At 38.8% G+C, this 23566-nt stretch overlaps 2 protein-coding genes across 3 annotated transcripts; both read right to left on the bottom strand.

The window, feature by feature from the left end:
- Window positions 1-6404: 6404 nt before the first annotated feature.
- LOC311431034 (leukocyte elastase inhibitor-like) lies at window positions 6405-15486 on the bottom strand. Of its 2 annotated transcripts, none has more exons than XM_084508155.1 (7): window positions 15328-15486; window positions 13961-14136; window positions 11651-11788; window positions 10625-10742; window positions 9748-9890; window positions 8814-8981; window positions 6405-8059 (listed from the first exon to the last, which is right to left on the bottom strand). In XM_084508155.1, the coding sequence occupies exons 2-7, from the start codon at window positions 14126-14128 to the stop codon at window positions 7658-7660; spliced, it is 1137 nt and encodes a 378-aa protein (XP_084364281.1). In that variant the 5' UTR covers window positions 14129-14136; window positions 15328-15486; the 3' UTR covers window positions 6405-7657. The 2 variants fall into 2 exon arrangements, with proteins under 2 accessions (XP_084364281.1, XP_084364280.1); XM_084508154.1 differs by lacking the exon at window positions 15328-15486 and adding an exon at window positions 14488-14735.
- A 325-nt stretch (window positions 15487-15811) lies between these two features.
- On the bottom strand, window positions 15812-23314 carry LOC311431033 (serpin B6-like). Its single transcript, XM_084508153.1, has 7 exons — window positions 23205-23314; window positions 22598-22775; window positions 21477-21614; window positions 20279-20396; window positions 19898-20040; window positions 18029-18196; window positions 15812-17130 (listed from the first exon to the last, which is right to left on the bottom strand). Exons 2-7 carry the CDS (start codon window positions 22763-22765, stop codon window positions 16726-16728), a joined length of 1140 nt encoding a protein of 379 aa, XP_084364279.1. The 5' UTR covers window positions 22766-22775; window positions 23205-23314; the 3' UTR covers window positions 15812-16725.
- Between the last annotated feature and the right edge of the window lie 252 nt (window positions 23315-23566).

The raw sequence follows: 23566 nt of genomic DNA, 5'->3' as shown, positions 1-23566 counted from the left end.
GTCAGGAAGCTAACTTTCCTGGAGGAGGAAATCCAGCTGATTGCTCCTATGTGTTAAGATACTTCGCTGGACTCTAGCCTTGATGAAAGTTTTTCAGTACACAACCCAAAAAATCTTTGCTAACAGTTTATGAAAAAAAATTATTACTGTCTTTCCTTGACTAAATGTTACTTGTATTGAAATTGATTTTATTCTGAGGTTCCCAGCCTGGAGGTAGTCATATTAAGTTGTACTCCACGAACAAAGCATAGAACTTAAGCTAAGGATTACAGTAATATAAATGTTTCTGAAATTAAACTGATTAAATGGGTGTTTACTGTTAGAGGATTTGAGTCAGATTCTTTATGCACTTCTATGTGTTCTTACTCAGATAAGTACCTGTATTCATCACAATGGGATGGTTTAGTAGGGTAGAAAATACTTCTGTGAATTTGTCTCTGCCCTTTCAAGATATTTAGAGAAATGGGAACAAAGACAAAAACATGGAGAATATGTAAATTCTCTAGAAACTGCAGGATTTTTTGTTTGTTTGTTTAGGTGAGACTTATGAAGGTAATAAAATACTCATTACCAACAGATGTATGATGTGATGTATGGGGATGGAGATGTGGGGATTGACTTTCATGTAATTTTATAGACAAGTTATGCACTAATAGAAATTTCAGAAGACGGTTCTGTTAAATGCCGACAAAGGATCAATCCTCATTCCTGATATTACAAAGAAAATACAGTAAGTGTAAACTGTGAGCTGTTCAGGTGTCTAGCAGGGACTTTGCATTTTATCTGTTGGAAAACAATGCAGGTGAGTGAAATCATAATATGACAACATTTGTTAATGGATAATTATAGTGTCTGTCCCATAATAAAGAGTAACAACCTTTGGGAAAAAAGCAGATTAAAACATTCAGGGTAGTATTATAATGATAAAATGTATGGGACCAGATGTAGTACTTGAAGGGGAGAAATTTTTCGTACTTTGAAAAATCTTTCCATGAGCATTCTTGATATATGTGATAGCCAGAAAATAATTAGCTCTCAACTTCAATGTGAAGTGACTGACCAGGTGCATACACATACTAATGCAGGATGTAAGGCTTGCCATATCTGTGAGGATTTAGATATTAGCATTTACGTTGTTACATGCATGTGAGAAGTGTCATGGTGTAGAACATTATATATTGGTTAGTTAAACATCCATTAGTAGATTTTTATTTCTTTGAGATCGGTTTAACTTAATATTTACTTGAATATGAATGATGAAGACAGTTACAAAAACACAGTTGTGTTTTTCTTTGCTAGGCTAGTATTTGGAAGACATTGAGTGTTGCTATTTGGGTCAAATACTAGAGGGTATTCCTGGTGCATGCTTCTGGAGTATGCTGGGCAGGGGATTTAGGGATGAAGAATACCAGCAAAGGGTGAATACAGGTTTAGAATTACTAGGAAGACATTTCAGACTCATTCCTAGTAATGTTAGGTTTTGTGTATTGCAAGAAGTTGAAACTACCAAAATAATTCAACTTTAAGTCAGGTTTTGGCCAGAGGTTTTGGTCAACAGCCTCCCTGTCTGGTCTGAACTGTGGGTTACAAAACTGTCAGTAGGCTGACAGGAGGCCTGACAAATCTTTGCAGGCCTCAGATGAGGCCTGGAAGTGAATAATGCTGATAGTATGCGAAAGCTTTGAGCAAAATTCTTCCTAAAGACAAGGAAGTCTTCTGACAAGCTTAATTTACTTGAATTTGCATGGTGGTTTTTCTTTTTTAACCCATCGCTTGTTTTTGTGGCTTGGTTTAGGACTTGTTGCTTGGAGTAGTGTACCCGTGAGTGTGCAAGTGGCAGAGGCAATGGGAGAATGCCAGTAGCTCACCTGTTATATGAGGAGGATGCACACTGTTATTTTTACTTATGACAGAGTGTGCTGTGTGTGCTGGGCGGGATGAGTTGAACCCATCTCTTTCCTCTCCTCCTCTCCTTCCTTGGTTGTCTCTTCCTAGGTCCCTGTTTCAGAACAGGGTTAGTCAGGGTATAGTTTCCAGTGCTGGAGTAGGTCTAAGCAGCATTGTGTTCACCTTCAGGGGGCAGCACAGCTTGGCAAAATGGTCAGAGGTGCTTCTTCATTATTTCCTCAATGGGCTTTTCTGTCAGTGCTGCAGGAAAGGAGCTCCTCAGGACAGCTCCAGCAGACATTGACGTCTAGTGGCCTACTAAAATGCTGGCACCAACAATTTAGTTTCAAAGCTGCCATGCCTCATGGCTTCTTTTTCAGCAAAATATTATCTTTTCTCTTCTTCCCTGTGGTAATTAGTGTGATCCTACACTGTAAACAGAGTTGCTTTTCTTTGCTCTCTCCCTCCCCATGATGCATATCTCTTACAGCCATTCCCTCTAAATAGGGTCACCTCCACTGTTTGAAGAACTCTGTCCTCTCTTAAGAAATCTTTCAGGACCAGATGTATTCATAAATGGACACTTCACACCATTTTCTCTCTCTCTTAAATGAACCGAAGGTAAAAATGTCCATTTTCTCTCAGGATGATCTGTAAAGTGTTTAATTAGGATTGATACTGCTGTCAACAAGCAAAGGCCAAACTCCTACTGAGATTAATTTCAAACTTTCTCCTTATGTTTTAGAATTAAAAAAAAAAAAAAAAAAATGAAGTATATTTCTTCATTTTGTGGCTTTTGAGTCCCTGAGGCTTAGCTTTTGAAGCTCGCTCAAGGGCAAGAATAGTCTTCTTAGAAAACACATGCTGATAGACTGGTGTATTTCTTTACCTTCACAGTGTAGAACTCTAAGGAAATACCAATTTCCCCAAAAAATTGATGATGAGATTTGTGATCTGAGGTGAAAGTTGCTTCCACTGTGAGGAACTCTATCAAAATATTTTATTTATATTATAACCTAATATTTTAGGTTGGATATTAGGAAGAACTTCTTTACTGAAAGGATTGTTAGGTATTGGAATGGGCTGCCCAGGGAAGTGGTGGAGTCACCATCCCTGGAGATCTTTAAAAGACGTTTAGATGTAGTGCTTAGTGATATGATTTAGTGGAGGACTAGTTAGTGTTAGGTCAGAGGTTGGACTAGGTGATCTTGAAGGTCTCTTCCAACCTAGACAATTCCGTGATTCTGTGAAAATCTGATACCAAGATCTCCTTTTTTCTTTATATCAGTTGTTCCACAAAGAACTGGTGCAGACCACAAGAAAGGTGCTGTAGACCGAGTTTGGGAATTCAGTACATTAGAGAAATAGCTTGTACCAGTACAACTTTTAAAATAGTCAAATTCCCCAATAGTAATATATCAATGTCAGATACAAATAGCAAGACCAGATACAGTGTCTAAATATGTCCTGAATTAGTTACATCGTAGTGTTTTGTTTTGTTTTTAAATAATGTAGTGAATATTGCTTCCATTATTTAACTACTTCAACTCTCATGTATGAAAAACATGAATTAATAGTTAGTAAGGAGTTGTCCTTGCTTTTATGCTAAATATTAATATGAAATTATTTACTCCTACTTAATTTTTTGTCTTATTTTCCATGCACAAAGATTTTAAATCCTCAGTTAACCCTGGGCTGCATTCTTTCCCTTCTCTGATTTTTCTCTCATGTTGAAAGAAAGGTTCTTCGCCAAAGAGACTGTCTGCCACTTTCCATAACATGGCTTACAAAGAAGCAATTACACAAACTGGTTATTTCAAGTTCTATTTAACCTGAAAATGCATCATTTTCTGGTTAACGTGAGGAATTTGAGAAGAGGTTGTCTACAGAACTGCCAATAGCCACTGCACATGTTCAGTGTGTTTCCAGACAGACAGTGCTGCAGGACTTTGGCTGTATTTGCTGTTTTCTGTTATTAAGTAGTGAGGGATTGTATAGGTCCCTTAATGAATATGGATAGGAATATGTATTTAGTTTGTGCCACAAGATGGCATGACGAAGCTAGACAGGTTTGCTAAGAAATAAGAAAAGAAAACAACTAAAAACCAATTTCTGATTTCAATTGCACCTTTTTATCTCTGTAGTCTCAAATGGATTGCAGTTGTTGTATTTCTGTCTAGCCAAGCCACATTGGGGGAAAAAAAAAAACAAAAAAAAAAAAAAAAAAACAAGCCAAAGATCTGAGGATTTGATCAGGTTTATGTGCTTTACCAGCTTTTTGGTCATTTATAAGTATGTAAAAGATTTAATAATGAAAGTCTGACTAAACATGCTCTGTATAAATTTATCTCTAAGGTAAGGGGACTTAAAACCGAGATGTAGCTCTCTACTTTATCCAGGATACGATATTTACTTTATAAGAAGAGCAACTTAGATTCTATGAATCAGATAGCAGCCCAATGGTAGAGGGGTTTTGTTTTTATCTTTTTTAATTACTGAGATTAAAGGGTTATCATAAAGAGTCTATGTGAACAGTAATACAAGTCAGTCTTACTCATCACATCGCAGTGAACATATATTGCTCTAAATTTTGAATTGGTATAAAGCACACTGTGCTTAGGGAGAGAACAAAATGGAGGGTGCAGTTTACCTTTTGTAATTCTCTTTTCCGTTGGAGAAGAAACTTGTATGTTGTCTTCATAAATTAGTAGTCCCTAGCAAATTGGTTTTGAACAGGGAAGTTCTTTCCTATGTATTTATCAATCCCCTCCTAGGAAATTCATCTGCAGTCAGTCTGATTTTTTCCTCTTGAATATTACATTTCCTTGGGTTAATATAAAGAAACTTCATATGGAAGTTGTTCTTGTATATTATGCATGCAGAGTTATGATTGCTACTGAAAAACTATAGTTAGGTTCCTGGTTTTTGTGTGGAGACTTATGATATGGCATTTATCTTTTATGTTTTATCTCTGTTTTATCTTTAGCTCATTAAAGTTACAATTTATTCTTTAGCCTTCAGTTAAAGCATACTGAAAGTTACCAGGCTTTGAATGCAGTGAAGCCTGAGTTCATTCAGTAGTTCTAAAGCTAAAGTGCATTGTGTGAGCTAGTTGTAGCAGCATTTTTCAATTTATTTTTTGGCCATGTGAATATAATTGATATTCCACTTTTCCCTTATACAGTCAGTCCTTGTCACTTGTTCTGAGGAGCACAGAAAAAAAGTAAGTATGTAAAAACACCCACCACTCTGTTATTGTGGGGCATAAAATACAGGAGGAAATTACCTGTTCATAGATTTGCTGGCTCTTTTAAAAATGGCCACATGTGAAGAAAAATGTACTGACATTTATTGAAATTCTTATTGCTGTGATTTGATTTTCTGTAGCCTGCCTGTAGAAAGCCAAATTTGTCTCTGTGTAATACTTCAGCTACTGAATTCTGAAACCAAAGTAATAAATTAAGGTCTCTACATAAAACCTTGCGTGATAGTACGAAGCGGTGTAACTTTGTCTACTTTAATCTCCTGGTACACTCACCTTCAGAGGTCATGTGCTGACTGAGTTGACTGGGTTTAAACGGATTAAGATAAGGATGTAATATAAGTGAGTTTATGGTCCGTCCTTGATCAAAAATCTGTCTGTGGCAGTAGAATCTTTATTTGCCTGGCGGCTACAACCAAAGGCCCAGAAACCTAGAACTAATGCAACACCAAACAGTTTCAAATTTTTACATGGGTTTTGAGCTGGTGTTTTTACCCACTTACAAGACTTTTTACAGGCTTGGTGCAGAGTGGCTTGAAAACTGTGCGGAGGAAAAGGATCTGGGGATGTTGATTGATGCTCACCTGAACATGAGCCAGCAGTGTGCCCAGGTGGCCAAGAAGGCCAATGGCATCCTGGCTTGTATCAGGGCTCAATCCCTGTTCCTGATTCCTGTACTCAGCTCTGCTGAGGCTGCACCTTGAGTGTTGTGTTCAGCTTTGGGCCCCTCACTACAAGAAGGACATGGAGGCCCTGGAGCATGTCCAGAGAAGGGCTACAAAGCTGGTGAAGGGCCTGGGACACAAGTCCTGTGAGGAGCGGCTGAGGGAGCTGGGGGTGTTTGGTCTGGAGAGGAGGAGGCTGAGGGGAGGCCTTATTGCTCTCTTACAGCTACCTGAAAGGAAGCTGTGGGGAGCTGGGGGTCAGCCTCTTCTCACAAGTAACGAGTGACAGGACTAGAGGGAATGGCCATGTTTACCAATGTGCTCATGTCATTTCACATAAACTGTTATTCTCTTCCTGTTCCTTGTGCTAACAGATGGTCATTACAATTACAGGAGAAGCAAATGCTTCAGTTATTAATCTATTTTCCAGAGCCAAGGTTGTTTTTTCAATATTTCCACCTACTCTGAACAGGCCAAAAACTTCATATAGCTGAACACGCCTACTGGGCCAGCAATCTTCTTTGGAGCTAGCCTTCCAGCCACATAGATGGTTACTTTTGTACTCTGAAATAATAAGCTGTGTACAAAAATTTCCATTTTGAATACACACTTATAAAGTCTTTATTGGTTACTTAAAGACAAAATTATTATGCAGTTTGCAATTATATAAGTGATTGTGTGTGCCCCACTTAGAGCTGAGGTTGTGAAGGTAAACATTAGAAATGGTACCCAGCATATACACGAAACAGGTAAATAATATCCAGAAATAAACACAATGTTAACAGTGTAATTACAGTGGTTACCCAGCAAAAGGCTGTTGCACAGTATAAAGAATTAATTAATAAAGAGGTAGTGGAATTGAGAGCTCAATAACTGTTGAATCCTTGTACATAAAGAATACATGAAATAACATCGGGTATTTGCTGCAGATTATTGGTAGTCATCCTCTGGAAAGCTGAGGAAGAGTTTTTTCTTTTGGAGATCACACAGGTTCTGGAGAGAAGCTATACTGTACTGAAAGCTTGCAGGAAGGTACCCTTTACCTCCAAGCATTTAAAGCTTCCTAGCCCTGACAGGTGTTCACACATCTTTCAATAACAAAAATGGCACCAAACCATGTATTTGAAAAATTGTCTTTATGTCACCTGAAGCTATTACTTGTTTCTCCTCCTCATTTAAAAGCTGTATTATAAGTTTTCTGGGTAACGTCTGGAAGGGGTTGCTTTTGTTTAAATAGCTTAATCCTTTCTCTATTAATAGATGTCTCCAAACAAATGTTATCTGACCTTCTACTCCGTGACGGAACTGGGTAAACTCAGCTGTTCACGAGCATGCCTTTTGGTGCCTAGAAGTATTTTATTAATGCATCTCTGAAAAGCAAGACTTTAGGCAAGACATAGCTTTTCATGTACATGTGCATAAGGAATGACTGGACCAGTCAACAGTGAAGTCAGGGGTTTGTCAGCCTTAAGAGCAAACACAGAGAAACCCATGGAAAGAGAGAGACAGGGTGAATGGGTGTCTTAAAAGTCAAAAATTTCTTCTAATAATATTTCTATTTCTCATCCGATTTCAAAAGAAGATTTCTTCTGCCTACGGTTAAGTTTGTCTCAGTTATTTCCTTGTGACTAATGATGTTCTGAATCTCCAGAAGAAGAAAAAAGAAAAAAAAAATTACGAATCAGGTTCTCTGGGATTGTTTTCACAGGAAATGCAGAAGATCTATGACAGTTACTAAAAACAAGATAGGAGCCTCAACTTTCTGTGTCAAAATCCAGCTCATTCATGAGCAAAGTATCTGTCAATTGCTGCAGGAATGACTCTGCAAATGATAAGTTATCTTTCATGGAGAAGCATATTTGCCAAAGAAAAGTATGCTTTGAGTTGGGTTGTGGCGAATAAAGAAAAGGAAAGGATGGTCAGCATTGAAATCCTCTTCCATAACCATGCAGAGCATAGCAATGCCAGCAGTGGCAGCTGCAGCTTCTGTGCCTTCCTCATTCACTTCTACAAAAGCCTTGTGGACGATTTTAGAGAGGAAAAGGTCACGTGCCCCTGACATTCCTGACAAGTCAGCCTTGGCACTCTCAAATACATCCAACAAACCCATAGCAACTAAATCCGATTTAAGGTCGTAGCTTTCTTCTAGCTTAAATTTTGGCAAGTGCACGTGAACATCAGTTGAATATAGATGCTCTGGACGCGTCCATTCTTGGAGCTTCTCTAAGGTGAGCTCCTTTTCCAGCTAGAATTAAGAACATAGAAATCATTACCTATCACCAGGGTAGAAATGTGTCACTTTCATTTAAAGCATTTAAAGGGTTTTATATAGTACTATACAACTACAAAATAACTATATAAAAATGACCATACCCTCATTTTTGATAGCTCCACATAGATCAAATGAATGCTAATAAAATTAAGTGGAGTCAGTGCGGTTTTTAGTTGATAAAGTAAAACAAATATTTGCTTCTTGCTGCTATGCAGAGAAGGGAAAAGCATAAAGCATACACTGATGGCAACCAAAACTAATCATTCTTCCTGTTTAATCTAACTGAGTGGAATTACATAGCTAAAATCAGTAACAAAACTAATCATCAGAGAGATTGAAGATGCTGATATGTTACTGGTTATTTAATGGAAAACAGCTTAACTGTCATAAGGCTAAGAAAATAAAGACTTTCAAAGGTAGCAAAAGGAGGGTTCTGTCAGAACAAAACAAACAAACAAAAAAGCAAAGCAAGTTAATTTTGTTTTCATAATCTCCCTTGTGGTTCTGTTCAGCAAGCTAAAGGACACAGAAACACAAGCTACAAAACCAGACCACAATTTCTCTCCCTGATTCAGTGTGTGCATGTGTTCCATATTGCAGTGTTAGCAGAGCATTATCTAAACAAAAATGCTTGATAGATTTGGGGCTCTAAGAACTCATTAAGGCTTTAATTTTGAATGGCTGACCTTATCCATTAAATAACTTTAGCTTAGCTTAGGTGGGTCACCTTTTGCAGTCCAGTGGAGTCATCTTCAATATCATCAGGTAACAGGATGATCATACTAAGTTCTCTTCCCTCATAAGGCAGCTCCAAAACACGGATCTTCACGTCAGAGATGTACCCAAAACGAAATTTCTTTTTCTGATACATCATTTTCACTGTTTTTCTTTCATTCTGGATTGTTAAAAGGTACAGAAAATGTTAAAATACTAATTTAAAGATCTGATAGGATACTGACAAGAATTGCATGCTTGCAAAAACCCTCCCTCAAAAAACGCCTCAAAAACCCAACCCCTCCCTCTTCCACCATATCAGGCAATTATAAAACAACCTTCATCAGACTCCTGGCTGCATGTTTAATAACATTTTTTTTCTAAAGATGTAATGAATTTTTGGTTTTCCTTTGGCTTTTATGCCATAGCCATTGCAGAAACTGAAAAAAAAATAAATAAATAAAAGAAAAAAATAAGATTTCTTCAAGTTGCTGGACCTTTACATTGCTCTAGCAGCAAAAATGACTGGGGAGAGTGTTAAAAGTCAAAAAAGATCAACCCCGTTCAACATAAATCAGCTGATAGTATCTTGTAGATATAGCATCTATAGCATCTTGTAGAGCTGTTAACATAAGCAGAACATAGAACAAGAAAATGGGGCTCAAACAATATGTGCAATGACTTGAATGCCAGGCACAGTCAGGGTCCTAGCCTACACATAAGAATCACTTCTAATTTTATTCCAATAAGTGATAGAACAAAAAACTTGCTGAATACAGAAAAATGCTAAAATCCACAAAGAACCTCTTTCAGGTAAACTGAAAACAATCACTATTTGCATTCTTTTATTAAATTACTTGTAAGTAAATCTTGTAAATCTTCAATTTGAGACCTATATTTTTGGACCGTGTCATTAGATATATAATGCTAAAATGCATCTGTTTTACCTTATTCAATCGAAATGGCATCTCAACGGTGTTGGCTTCTTCAAATTTCTCTGCCCAATTTCCCTTGAAATAAATAGCATTCACCAGAACAAGCTTGGTTGTGCTATCAACTGAGCCTTCAGACAGCAGATCAGGGATTTTACCTTCAGAGGGGACAACAAAAGGAAAGTCACAATAAAACCTCATAATACATTGATTGTGTACAAATCATCCATAAAATTACAGATGCTATAGAAATACTACAAGTGTAAAACTCTAGCCCATTCCCATGATAAAACATTTTTTATTTCAGCACCTGTTGCTTTACTTCACACCATGCTTGTTACTAGTACACACTACTATAACTTTTGATATACCATTACAAGAAAATGTAATATTTTAGCTTAAACCGTCACATATGACTCAGTATATCTCTCATGATTTGATTCTAGCTACCTAGATGAAAAGAACCTGAAGCAACCCAAGCCACAGAGAGCTCCAGCACATTGCTTCAGAGTCAAATTCCTCTGCAGTACCTGCAGTCAACTCTGCAAGGACTAGAAAATACATAGATTTACCCTTATTGGATTTAGAAATATATAAGATGTGGACTAGGGTGTCATTTTAGTCAAATTTAGACTAATTCACCAATTCATTATTACAAATTTACGTTTATACAACTATCCAGCACCTGCCTGAACACAAAAAATGGAAATTACTTTGGATTTATGTAACTGTTGAAGTACCCTGCTTAGGTATTCTCTGGTTCTGTCAATGAATCAACTGAATACCCTGGGGCAAAACTAATTTACTCCGTAGGTGGCAGGAAATAAAGCCTATTCTTCCTTCTAAAGTATAAAAAAAAATGTCTGTTACTTTATTAATGAAAATAGTTTACCTTCAGTTTTCTCCTCTACCCACTGGTTAATTTCCTTCCGGGTTTCATCACATGCCTGAAGAAAATCAACTGTAGCCAGATCAGCTCCATATAATTTCTGAACATTAGTCAGGAAATCCTAGATTTTGGAATGATAAGGACAGCTTTTATTTCATGTAGATAAGAAAACATCTCTTTATGATATAGACAACATGCAAATTGAACGTTATCACCTGCTCTGAGGTGGGGCTCTGACAGTGCACTGTCTGTTTTTTTTTATTTGTTTGTTTTTTATTGCCATTTCCGATTGAAACACCACTGAGTAAGCCTCGTGGAACATCTGCCACGTATACATCTGTAGTGCTTACTACAGGTGTTCCAGTATTCGTCTGTCATTCTCTTGAAACAGGCTCAAGCATGACTGGGGTGGGAAAAAAAAAAAAAAAAAAAAAAAAAAAAGTCCCAGAAAGGGATAAAAATAGCAATACCTGGCTATACACGAAGAGGCATGTTGTTTAGACACACAGGGAATCCCCGTTAAATGTTTTCAAAAATATTTTAAGTAATGTGGTTCTCCTGAACAATGAAAATCCTAAAAAGCTGGTAGCAAAAGACATAGGAGAGGGATGTTGTTATAATTACTGTAAACAACCTAGACTTTTTGACTTTTTGCCTTGAGCCCAAAATGCAGCAGAAGTGAACAAGCAAACAAAAGGCTTGGCTGCCTAATGTCCTGTAGGCGCATCCTTCAGATTGTGCAGATGCCGACATATATGAAAATGCATACACATGTATGCAACACTTTCATTGACTGCCCAGTAACTTTTAGAAATATGCCAAGAAATATTTTTACCCCAAATTCTTAACTGGCTACATTTTCAGTGAAGACAGCAATGCCTACGTTGCACTGCTTACTAAAGCAGAAAGTCACAGGTTTTACATTTGGACTTACTCTAGTGGTGTTTTTGCCATAGGGCATTCTGAAAAGACAGGAAAGCAACTGATGACTGAGTTTCCACCACACAGTTATGATCTGCATAAACGTACCGGCAAAAAGCTGTAGGACTTCTCTCCAAAAAGCCGATTGGCAATCCGTAGGAGATAGAAAGCATCCCTTCTGTTTATATCTGCGGTCAGTCTCCGAAATCCGGAGTGAATGTCTTCAACTTCATCAAAATGAAGTGTCTGAAATAAAAGACACCAACTGCTGCTAATACTGTCTCTAAACAATATGCAAAGTATCTGTACAGTCTGCCTGGTTTGTTGAATTGAAGAAAGAAAGCAAAAGAAGCTTGAAGCTGCTGAAGAGACTTCTGTAGACTCTAAAGAATGAATGAAACTATTGCCTTGGGGCTATGTTGGCCGTGTCAGTCACTTGTGTTAAGCTACTGCTTTATATTTAGCCCCGGATGAAGCTGTTGACTGTAATCCAGAGTCCTACTCAAGCGATGTCTGCGTATTTCCCCTCCCTGGGCCACTGGGTGATAGGCCTTACTCCCAGGTGGGAAACTGGAAAGAAAAATGATGCCACAAAGACACTTTAGGTTTCTTGCCTCTGTCTTTTGCCATAGGGAGCTTGGGTTTTTGGTTTTCAAAAGATATAGTGAAAACTAGGACAGGGCTCATATGAACTCTTGAGGAAGGCGAGGTCTGGAGAAAATTTAGAACAATTATTTTTGATGGTTTCATGAAAATATAAGCACTTTCAAAAAATAACTATCATATTAAAATTAAAAGCAGTCATACTTTATATTATATATATAAACATATACACACACACGTGCATATATGTGTGTGTACGCACATACAGCTACCCCATATGCAAGTATATACCATATTATACACCAGTACCTCCTTTCCCAGAGGGAGGCTGGCTAGCCAAGTCTTATAACAGGATCACAAGAGCTACCAGACCTCACTGAGCAAAGACTAGACCAAAGCAGGCACATCTCACCCGCACTTAAATCAAGTATTTCTCAGTAGGGAAGACTACTGTGGAACAGCCACTGAATCCAAAGCAAAGCCTTATTTTACTTCACTGGGTTTTGGGTCAGGCCTTGCTGCCCGCATGAATTCAAGCTGCATTGCACATACAGACAGATCAGGAAGACCAGTACAAAGACAAATCACAATAGGATTATGACCACAGAAGCAAATTCCTATATGCTTGTAAACCGCCCTTCGTGCTTATCAGTCACTGTCTCCTTAATTAGCTGTGTTTTGATAAATAAAGCATTATGCTATGGGAACATGCATTACTGAAGGTTAGTGTGCCGAAACACACACAAGCTTCTTTTGCGTTATTTCTGATCTCAGTAGATTTATCCTGGGTGGGGCCGACAGTTGAATCATAAGAAATATATGTTCAAAGTCTGTTTGTACAAGTAGTGATTCAATTTTACTGTCTTATTCAGTAAGCACAGCACTGGTTAATAGTATAAAACAGTTCTTCCTAAAGTTCAGAATACAAAGGTGAAATTAATCATAAGCAAATACGTTACGAGGACTGCAGCGGCAATTCTCATATGCCCGTTTGCACTAGCAGACATTTGCCTAACAAAGAGAGAAACAGCAGCAACCGAATCCCTTTTGTGCAGGAGACCCAGGGGAAGTTGGTACACTCCTACCTACACCAGCTTTTGTAACTTGCACTCAGAGTTGTGAAACCACCAGCTCTGGAAGACTAACTTAAAATGCAGAAGCTGCTTGCCCCAGCTTTCATGGGGCAGGCTGTCCGACGTGGAAGGGCTGATGAGCTGGGTCTGCAGCAAAACCCAAGGTGAACATGCCAGACCACTGTCTTTTGAGCTCTCCTACCTAACCTAAGGTTATGGTACAAGTAGGCACATGGCCTCAGCTCCTCACAGATATCTGGGTGCCTAGCTGCTACTACGATATTGATGTTTAGGTAGCAGTGTCATGCATTATCATAGTTGTCATGCTTGAAATATAAAACTATATTATTATGTCTTACTTACAAAATACACTTGGTATTATTAAGCATACAGTTAGTAGCCATGTATTACAAAGCAGTAGTTCTTTATGGAAATGTCTCATGAAAACTAGTAAGGACTTGCTGTTGGAAACTCCAGTCGATTTAAATGATGACTGATAAATTAGTGCAATTAGTTTACCACCTCAACAATTAACTTAAGTGAAATTAAGTGAGAGAAAAGGGTGATGGCAAAGATGGAAAAACAGCACTGGAGAAGGACAGGCAGATAGCAGAAAGAGACCCAACAAGTGTGACAAAAATTTTGCCCCACGCTCATAAAAATAATGCCTCTTTCCTGCCTCTAAAACTTAATGACTTTTAACGTTAATAAAATATAAAACAAGAGAGAAAATGTTGCTAACCTTCAGCACCTGTGCCTCTGTATTACCTTTGGCCCCTAAAAGGACCATAGCCAGAGCTGCAGAAACACTGACGGGTGAGAAGAAAACATTTGCTGTTGGGTTGGTCTCATTAACCCTCCTGAAGAGATCGAGTGCAAATCTGCTGTTCGCATTACTCAGGCTCTCCATGGCTATAGCTGAAAAATAAAGCATTTGGTAAGGGCTCCAGGAAGCACTCCTGAAGGACCTAACGCGACTCGGTGAGTCACAAAGGCTGGATTCATCTGGGTGCATCTGGGTGCAGAACCAGCAAAAAGTTCACTCTCAATTGACCTTAATAAAAAAAAAAAAAAAAAAGAAAAGAAATGGAATCTGTCACGTTGAAAAAGCATTTTTTTCTCCCCTATTTGCATTTGTACACCCCACCCTTCCTCAGCACACCAACTTTAAGGACACTATTTAACAACGTGAGAAGAGCTGCATGCCTCGGTAGCACAAATTACGCTGCAAAAAGGTGCCGAGCCCACCAGAGGCATACTCACGCTTACCTCCTGGGACGTGTACAGCACCGCTGCTTTCACCTGCTGGCTCTGCCGAGGCCAAGCTCGCACCGGGGCACAGAAGCACCTGAGCAGCCCCACGGGTGCAGGCGGGGAGCCCGGGACTGCTGTGAGCTGCTGAGAGCAGGAGCAATCCACAGAAGAGGTGCAGCTCCAGGGCGGGCACTGCACGGCCGGAGCCGTGACTCGTTTTAGCTACATCCCCACCAGGAGCCCTTAGGAAGCGGGGTGAAAGGTGTGAGGGCTGGGTCAGGTGTGAAAACGTGTTGAAAGGCAGGTGGTGGTACCGGTTAGTACTGTAAAACCTTCCTGCTGGAGCAGGAAGACTTCTCCTTCTCTTTGATTTTAGATTTGGTGGTTTCTAGCTTCTCTTTTCTATCAGGTTTCACTTCGCCGTGAGCATGTTGTGCTCCTTCCCCCCCACATCCAGGGCAGCAGCGCTACCGCCCAGACCCAGCTACGTGGAAAAGCTCGAGCTGAAATCTGGGGATTTCTAGCCCAGGTTTTCTGTACAAACTCAAAAAAAAAAATTAATAATAATAATAATACTGCTTCAGTTGCCAGACAATCATGATTTTTTTTTTATCATTATTTTTTTTTTAAGAAAAAGCCTAGATAAAAGGCAGACGGAAAAGCATACTTTTACTTTCACTTAACAGCACCACACAGCGACCGTGCTTCAGTGGCGCCGAGTGTCTGCAGCCCACCAGCAGCACCCTACAGGGCGAAGCAAAAATTCCTCTTTTCCTTCCGTTATGGCCCTGTTCCTGCAGAAAACACCCTGGGGTGGGGGCTGCCCCGTCCCCCTCCTGCTGTCTGCCCACCTACCTGCGCCGAAGCCCCGATGTGGTCCAGCAGCCTCAGGGCGGGGAGAGAGCAAAGGCCAGGGCTGCAAGCAGCGATGTGCAGCCCACGCCTGCTGGTGGCTGCTGCTTCCCCCAGACACTAACTTATGGTTTCGTCCTCATCACCTGGCGTGGCTGATGCACTGTGCCCACCCTGACAAGCAAGCACCCTTTAAATGCACTCCAAGGTACACGCAGCACTAGTATCCTGGCCAGAAATGACTGCTTGGCTTCGGAGCCCCTGCCTTAAAAGCTCTTTATAATGAATCCCAAGGCTGACCCCAAACTTGGCAGTAATTCCAGTCAGCACCTAGGGTTTGCAGCATTTGGCAAAGCCCAGGGTAAGGAATGAGTTCCTAATGTTAGGTGAAAGCTGATTGCCCTCCATCAAGCAGTAGTTGTTTTCTTCCTACTACAGGTGAAAAGAATTGCATAACTTATGGTCACAAAAGAAAGGAACTCCCACGGCACTCACAAATTCATTTATTATTTCAGGAATAGCAAAACAAATCACTGTTAGCAAAGTCACTTCAGTTTTTGTCTTTGGCATTCAGTTAAAGTAAGAGGTTTAACAAACCACGAAGAGGAAAAATATATAGATAGAAAAAAATAAAACTTTAGAATTTAAATACCACAGAGGAACCATATGCTTTTTTATTACATTCTTTGTTAAAAGACTGATAAACTAGGTGATAGCTAATATACCCATCTGTCACATAGTGGTAAGACAACAATCTTTACCCCATGAAAACTTGCAAGGTCACTTGTTACAGAGACATACTTTTATTCCCACTCTTGTATAAGAGATATCCAGTTATCATCCAAAAAAACAAATCTAGTCAGGATGCTTAACAACATATAAAAGGTTGCCAAAGCCTCCTTTCACCTCCCTTCACCTTTATGAAAGTGTTAAATGTTCTGGAAGAATGATAAAAGACAAAAAATACTGGGGATTGGAAAAAAAAAAAAAAAAACAGAACACACACAACAGGGAACACAGCATGAGATGTCTTCCAATCTGTCAAACAAAATCTACTTCTTCCTTTTCTATGAGATGTCACTATCTGATTACTGTCTGGTGGCCACAAAAAGGAAAGTGTGATGGGAACTGTAAGCACAGATTCAAGTGTTCACTGAGCTTATTTCTTGTCAGTAAGAAGTTACAAAACTCTCTACTCAGGTGCACAGGATAGCAAACCTGTTTTAAACAGCAGCTGCTGTGTATGTCTAAGTGTCTCTGGTACTCTATTGAAGCCCAAATGAATGACCAGAGAAGCAGATTCAGGCACAGTTGAAAGAGGCAGTTAGTGCAAAAGAGTAATCCTATCCTAAAGGAACAAAGTTACTGTGTTAATGGCAGCACTTCTGTCGAGACATCTTTTTAGGGAGAGCAGTATCTGCCACAAAACAGAATGCTGGAAGTTTTGTTGTGCCGGATGAAGAAGAGGAATGGATGATCAGCAGTGAAATCTGGAACGATCATAGCACAGCGCATTAACATCACTCCTGCTGTGGCAGCTGCTGCTTCAGTGCCTTCTTCATTGACTTCCACAAAGGACTTGTGAACCACTTCAGAAAGCACTAGCTCGTTACCAGCTGAGATGGCTGAGAAGTTTGCCTTCCTTACGTCAAACGCATCAGGCATTCCCATGTTGCTCAAAAGAGGTTTGAGAGTGTAGTTTTCTTCCAATTTAAATCTGGGTAAAGACACTCTCACCTCTGTTATATCCATCATTTCTGGATTAATCCACTCTGTCAGCTTCTCAGATGTAAGTTCTCTTTCCAGCTAAAAAACAAACAAACAAACAAGTTACATAATTAAAATAAGAAGAATCACAATTTTATGCAGGCATAAGTGATGATTACTCTATCTGTTTATATAATGCATAACATGCATCTTTTTCTGGAGCTTACAGGGTCTTAAACCAAAATACAAGCTTTATTACCTACCAGAGACTATGGCTTCAGCTGAGATCAATCCTGTATGCTCTCTGTGGTAGATACATTACTATGAGATAGTATCTCAAAGTTTACTTTTATAAAACACATTAGACTGTAAAAAACATTTTTACATATGAGAAGTAAAAGCACAGAAGAACTGACGACAAGGTCCCAAAGAAACCAAACCCAGTTCTTCCTTTTAACCAAAAGATCCTATTTCAGTATCTTCCAGCTGACAGGCTGGTGAAAAAGCCTGCTTACAACACACTTTGTAGTCAGTGTTAGAAAAACTTATTAATTGCTTGGCTAGAGCAAGAAGCAACCAAAACTTGTATCTCTACAACAGAAGAGACCACAGACTTCCCTGTGAGCATGCTTCTAAGTAGAGGGCCAGTGACAATGTGCCAGCTGTTCAGTAAGGAAGACCTATGGGACAAGCTATAGGAAGTCATAATTGCTCCCCCAAATCTCTCATCCGCTGCTTCCCCTACTAGGGCTTCACCATAACCACAGCTAACTCCTGCTCCTGATGAGGGCTACATCTTCTTCCAGAGCCTCTGACTTCGGGGGCAGGTGAAAAGAATACATGCCACTTTGGGGGCAGGGAGATATGGGACGTATTTCAGCCAATCCTGAGCACCAGTGGTATCCTAGCTTTGGGACTGAACTGCAGGTTCACATGCAGTACCAAGCTCGCTTCCCTGGCCAGATACAAACTGTCTGGATTTAGCTCAACAGCTTACCTTTTCCAAGCCAGTAGATTCATCCTGGATTGCATCAGGGAGCAGGATGATCATGCTGAGTTCATTGCCAACATATGGGAGCTCAAGGACTTTGGTCTCCAGGTCTCCAATATAGGTCATTGGAAATTTATCTTTTTTGAACATCATCTGTACAGGTTTGGTCTCATTCTGAAATAAAGACATCAACGGTTACTACTGAGCTAGTATGCTGGTCTTAAAATACAAAGCAGGTAACCAGTTACTTAAAGCTTTTTAGAATTTGACTGTACAGAAACCTGAGCACACTGCAGTGTACAGCCTTGTCACTCTTCCATAAAGAGAAAGATAAAAATTAAATCTCAGGAATCCTTAATTTCTAATGGGGAAATATATGTGAAATTTGCTTTAAGGCAAAGAAGCAAGAACACATATTTGTTCACTAAGCAGAGCTGGCAAGAAGCAGGACCTAGGTTCCTTGCTTTAAATTAATAAAAAATAATTTCCATTTAGGTATTTTCATTTCACTCCATGTGGCTCTAGGCACTATAACAAAACAACTGAAATATCTTAATATGCTACTAAAATGCTAAGGCACTGAGAACATCGTTTTGAATTCTTAAAAGTCACAGGGGTAGTAAGAAGGTGTAAGATTTTTCTGTTTTATTTTTCACCATCTCCATTTACATATGGAGCAGCTACTTTTGCTTACATTTTCCTCCTTTTTAGTTAAATTTAATCACTTTTCCCCTTGCCTTCACAAGATAACCATGCAATGTGTTGCTTTGTTTTTTTTAAAAAAAAGGAAAGTCCATTGAAACAATGCCCTTAGATTATGCCAGAAGTGATTTTGCAACAGCAATCAATGACGCATGAAAAGGATGAATAAGCAAAGAAAAGGCCACACAGCATGCCAAAAATGATCCAGCAAGTCATAAGAAGTGCAAAAGTCCAAGATTTACTATCATAGGATTCTGAGAAGACTACTGGGATGTTAAAGTAACTCTAATCCTGGACAGACTGTAAAATAACTAGCTTAAAGCTTCAGGTTAGCACCTGGGATTTCCAACTGCTCATTTGAGCCTACTCATTGACTTCTGCAGACCATCAGCAGCAAGTCATTATCAGGATGAAATTATAAATTTAAGCCGTTTGTTTGTAACAAGGGAAGAGGTTTGCAGTTGTTTGCATATCTAAAAGTGAGTTCCTTGTCTGAGCCAAGGCAGCAATACTCAATCTCACGGTTACTTGGAAAAAGTTGTATCTCGATCTCAAAGACTAGAATCTTCAAAAACAAGCAAATAAAACTGTTTGCAAAGAAAAAGGTAATCTAAGAGCTAGGCTGGGCCTCACCCCCAGATACATCACTGGATCTGTCTTTGCAGAAGGGAGAGGAAAGAGCCCTAAGCAAATACATAAGCTTGGGCTTTGTTTCATCTCTGGGGGGAAACTGATGGCAAGCCTTCCTTCCAAACAGGAACCAAGTCAGTCTGGTGGTTTCTAAAATGCTACAGTATGTAAATTGGGAGAGTAATATAATGCCCTATATGAGAAGTGGAGCAGTTTCAAGCATTTTTGGATACATTTCATCACTGTGAGAGTAACGGTTTGAAATCAAGCATGAGGGCTTTAATTAAACATAGTGCTTGTTTTAAGCAGGTGATTTCTTACAGAATTCACATTACCAGTTCATTTTCATCCTGGAGAAATACTTGCGTGACACTAAAAATCCTAGTAATTACACAAAACTTAACAGAAACTATGGAAGTTCTTTGCCTATCAAGGGGACAGGCAGTAAGAAGCTCCATGCAGCCAGGTAACACTGCCTGAATGATTTTTTTTCCTTCTAAGTTAGATGTATCATTGTATTGTCAGCATGTTAGTACATCATACCTTGTTAATTTTAAATAGCCTCTCGTTTGTATTCTCTTTGTCAAACCTTTTTTCCCAGTTGCCTTTGAAATAGATGGCATTCACCAACACAAGTCTGGTCATTGAATCAATAATTCCCTCTGCCAGCAGGTTTTTAATTTTACCTTTAGGATACATTGAAAGAAAACACAATTATATACACGTCAATGTTAAAAATTATCACATAATATCCAATGTGTATTAATTACTCGCTAATTAAAGGAATTACGTACCAATCAGAGAGAGTTCAATAATTGTGATTTTTTTTTTTTTAAAAGCATCACAATATGACATCTTGAAGTAGCTGTTTATGCAAGTCCTGACTGCCACTAAACACAGCAGGGAGCTCTGCAAAACACTCACCTTCAGTCTTTTCTTCTACCCAGCCATTTATTTGCTTTCTGGAATCCTCTGAAGCATTCTTGAAGTCAGTCTGTTCTAGTCCAGCGTGATAGAATTTCTGACTTGATTCTACAAATGACTGCCAGAAACATTCAAAACAGCTTTTCACCACTATACTTTTACTGACATTCAGTCACAGATTATTTTTAAATACACAGAATAATCTATTCCCTCTCCTCCCCCAGCTTCACATAAAGCCATTAATGTTTTGTATGACATATTCCTATTAATTGTTGTATCACCTGTTGGAGCTAGCAATTATTTCCCCATTTAAGTCAAATGGCTTCTTTTATATGCTACAAAGTTCTACAGACTCAACTGAGAAACGATGTGCCTAAGATGTCTGTTCTTTTTGCTTGAGTGAGAAAACATATTATAAGCTTGTCTCTACATAAACTTCATGGTCAGACTTCCCAGGCTAATGAAAACTTTTAGGGTAGAGGGGAAACAGACTTTTCTTAGAGAATAGAAAAATTCTCTCAGAGTTAAATAGTTAGATCTTTATTCACAGATGCAAAATTCAGAGTATAATCCACGTAATTCTAATCTGATATAGGAACAAAACTAACATTCTTCATTAAAAAACACCTGTAAATTAGGAAGTACTATAGTGACAACATAACAGCATTTGTTTTTCTGCAGAAGTTCTTAGACATAGAACTTCATCACTCCCAGGAAAAAAAAAAAAAAAAAAACACACAAAAAACCTAGATGCATACCTTTATTTCTAGGAAAGCACCTAAAGAACCATACATAACAGTACCTATTATTCTTATTTACATATTCTGATAAGGAAAATATTAAGTCATGTACTCCTTTTAGTATGTTCTCTGGATGACTTACTTATCAGAGAAAAGAAACTCCAAATACTTTCCATGCTGGACAGCAGTAACAGTTATTTTTCACCATATTTACATATGATCAAAGGAAAAGAGATTCATAAACCATTTGGCCCATAGCACCCCCAAAAAGAATGGATGATGAAATCCAGAAGATTTAGAGTCTGCTGGATTTTATAGTGCTTTGCATCAGTTATGCATTCAGATCACAGGGTCACCTAAAAGGATCTGCTCCACCTAGTTCAGAACCCAGTCTTCTGCATTAACTTTCAGGTTGGTAGGTCTCAACCTAGAAAAACTTTAATTTAATGTTTACTTACTGAGAGAAACTCAAATGTCTTCTCTCCATAAAGTCGGTTAGCGGTTCTGAGGATATATTTGGTGTCTGGATCGTTAATTTCAGAGAGAAGTGACTGATACCCATTGTGAGCATCCTCAGCTTTGTTCAGAGAAAGCACCTGTAGAAAGACAAATATCCTCGGTGTGGTCCATGTCTTCTTTGAAGCAATTTCTTCACCACAACTGCGTTGTGGTGTGTTTTTTGTTGTTGTTGTTTTTTTTTAAATGAGTTTTGGGCTTAAACACGATGAAAAACCTGTTTTCAAGTCACAGTATCTCCTATTTGGAGTTCATCATTCAAGTCACATATGATGTACCCACTCAAAAGTTGTGCAAGTAATAAATAAGGTTGCAGAAAAGAGGGCAGCATTAGGTTCCTTCACTCCGTCCGAGCATTAGAAGACCACTGAGTGGTTGAGGTTGGAAGGGACTTCTGGAGGCCATCTGGTCCAACCTCCCTGCTTTCTAAGGAATCCACCCAGTCCCCAAAGAAGTCTGAGTCTAGATACATCCTGCCTTTTTCTTAATGCTGCACAACGTTCTTCTTGGAAAAATGGGTATTTATAATCCCTATCCTAGAAAACCTAGCAAAAACTCTGTTAAAATCCAGAGACCAAATGAACCTGAAGTTAAAACAAAGCAAAACTTTTTCTTTTTTTTTTTTTTTTTTTTTTAAGTGCCTGGCTACATGTTTGAAACATGCACAGTCTGATAGTCTGATATTAAGCCCAAAAAAAGATGATAGAGGAAAAAAATATTTTATGTAGCTGGAGATTCACCTTTAGCTATACAAATATAAACCTACACGAAAAAAAAATCCCAGATACCTCTTAATGACATATTAAGGAAGATTTCTATCTCCAAAACAAAACCCCACACACAACATAAGAACAGGAACCTCTTAATCTGCCCCCCTAGTACACAAGCACAATAAAACACATGTACTGATTACGTACATACCAAAGGATGACCTCTGCTCTCCAAGACCAGAATGATTATAACAATTTAACGTAAGTGGAGGCCACAGACTATAATACAGGTTTATTGTTCATATGTCCGTATTGTTCATCAAATTCAGTGCACTAAGTTTATAGAGACATACCTTTGCTATTTGGGCTTCAGTGTTACCTTTTGAACCCAGCAAAATCATAGACAAAGCAGAAGAAATACTAAAAGGAGAAAAGAATAGATTCTGTGCGCCGTTTTTCTCACTCAGCTGTCTTAAGAGGTCCAACGCAAAAGTGGTATTTGCTGCACTGAGGCTATCCATGATTCAGAGCCTAGTAGATAAAACACAAAAAGAAAAGAACGGCTCAAATTTATTTGAATGCAAACTGATAATCTATTTCTGTGTTTTACGTTTCCCAATATAAACGATTCACAAAATATCTTGGTTAGGGTATAATATTATGAAAAACTGGTTTGGTGGAATAAACATCTTAAATCCCATACTAGGCACTAGGTGGATTTATTGCTTTTATATTTCAATCCAGCACTTGTAGTAGAGGGAACAATTCTCATTGGCATCATTGGGCTTATTCTCTGGCTAAATAATACTACATACATACTACTTTTGAGATATGCATTCATGACAGTAATTTGTTTAGCATTTGTTAGAACAACTCTCCTTTGACTCTGCAATGACAATTATTTGCTTTACAGAATAACCAATGCAAAATGACATTAAAATGGCAGAATTCCAAACTTACCTTCTCCAAGTCTGTGTATCTTCAGTAATACCTTTAGTGTACTTGTTTGTGCAAAAGCTGTATTCTATACCTTACAGCAAGCCTGGCAGAAGTCAGCTGAATGACTTGACCTACAAGATTCAAATGAAATTTATCTGCTCAGCATGACAGATTAGTGCAATTTCCTGCTGCAGTACAAAGAAAAAAAAAATCAAAGTCCACTGCAGCTTGGCTTTTATTGTCTACAACACGGAAATACGTGCGATAAAATAGACTGGTCATAGAGAACTTGATGGTACCTGCATGCTCCAACACATGCAACTCAATACCTGTCAGACTTTACATACATCAGCTGCACAGACTGATAACTAACCTGACATTAG

This window comes from Aythya ferina (genome assembly GCF_964211825.1).
Source record: "Aythya ferina genome assembly, chromosome: 2".
Taxonomy (NCBI): domain Eukaryota; kingdom Metazoa; phylum Chordata; class Aves; order Anseriformes; family Anatidae; genus Aythya; species Aythya ferina.
The sequence above is the reverse complement of the archived record's forward strand: the minus strand, read 5'-3'. Positions and strand labels throughout refer to the sequence as shown.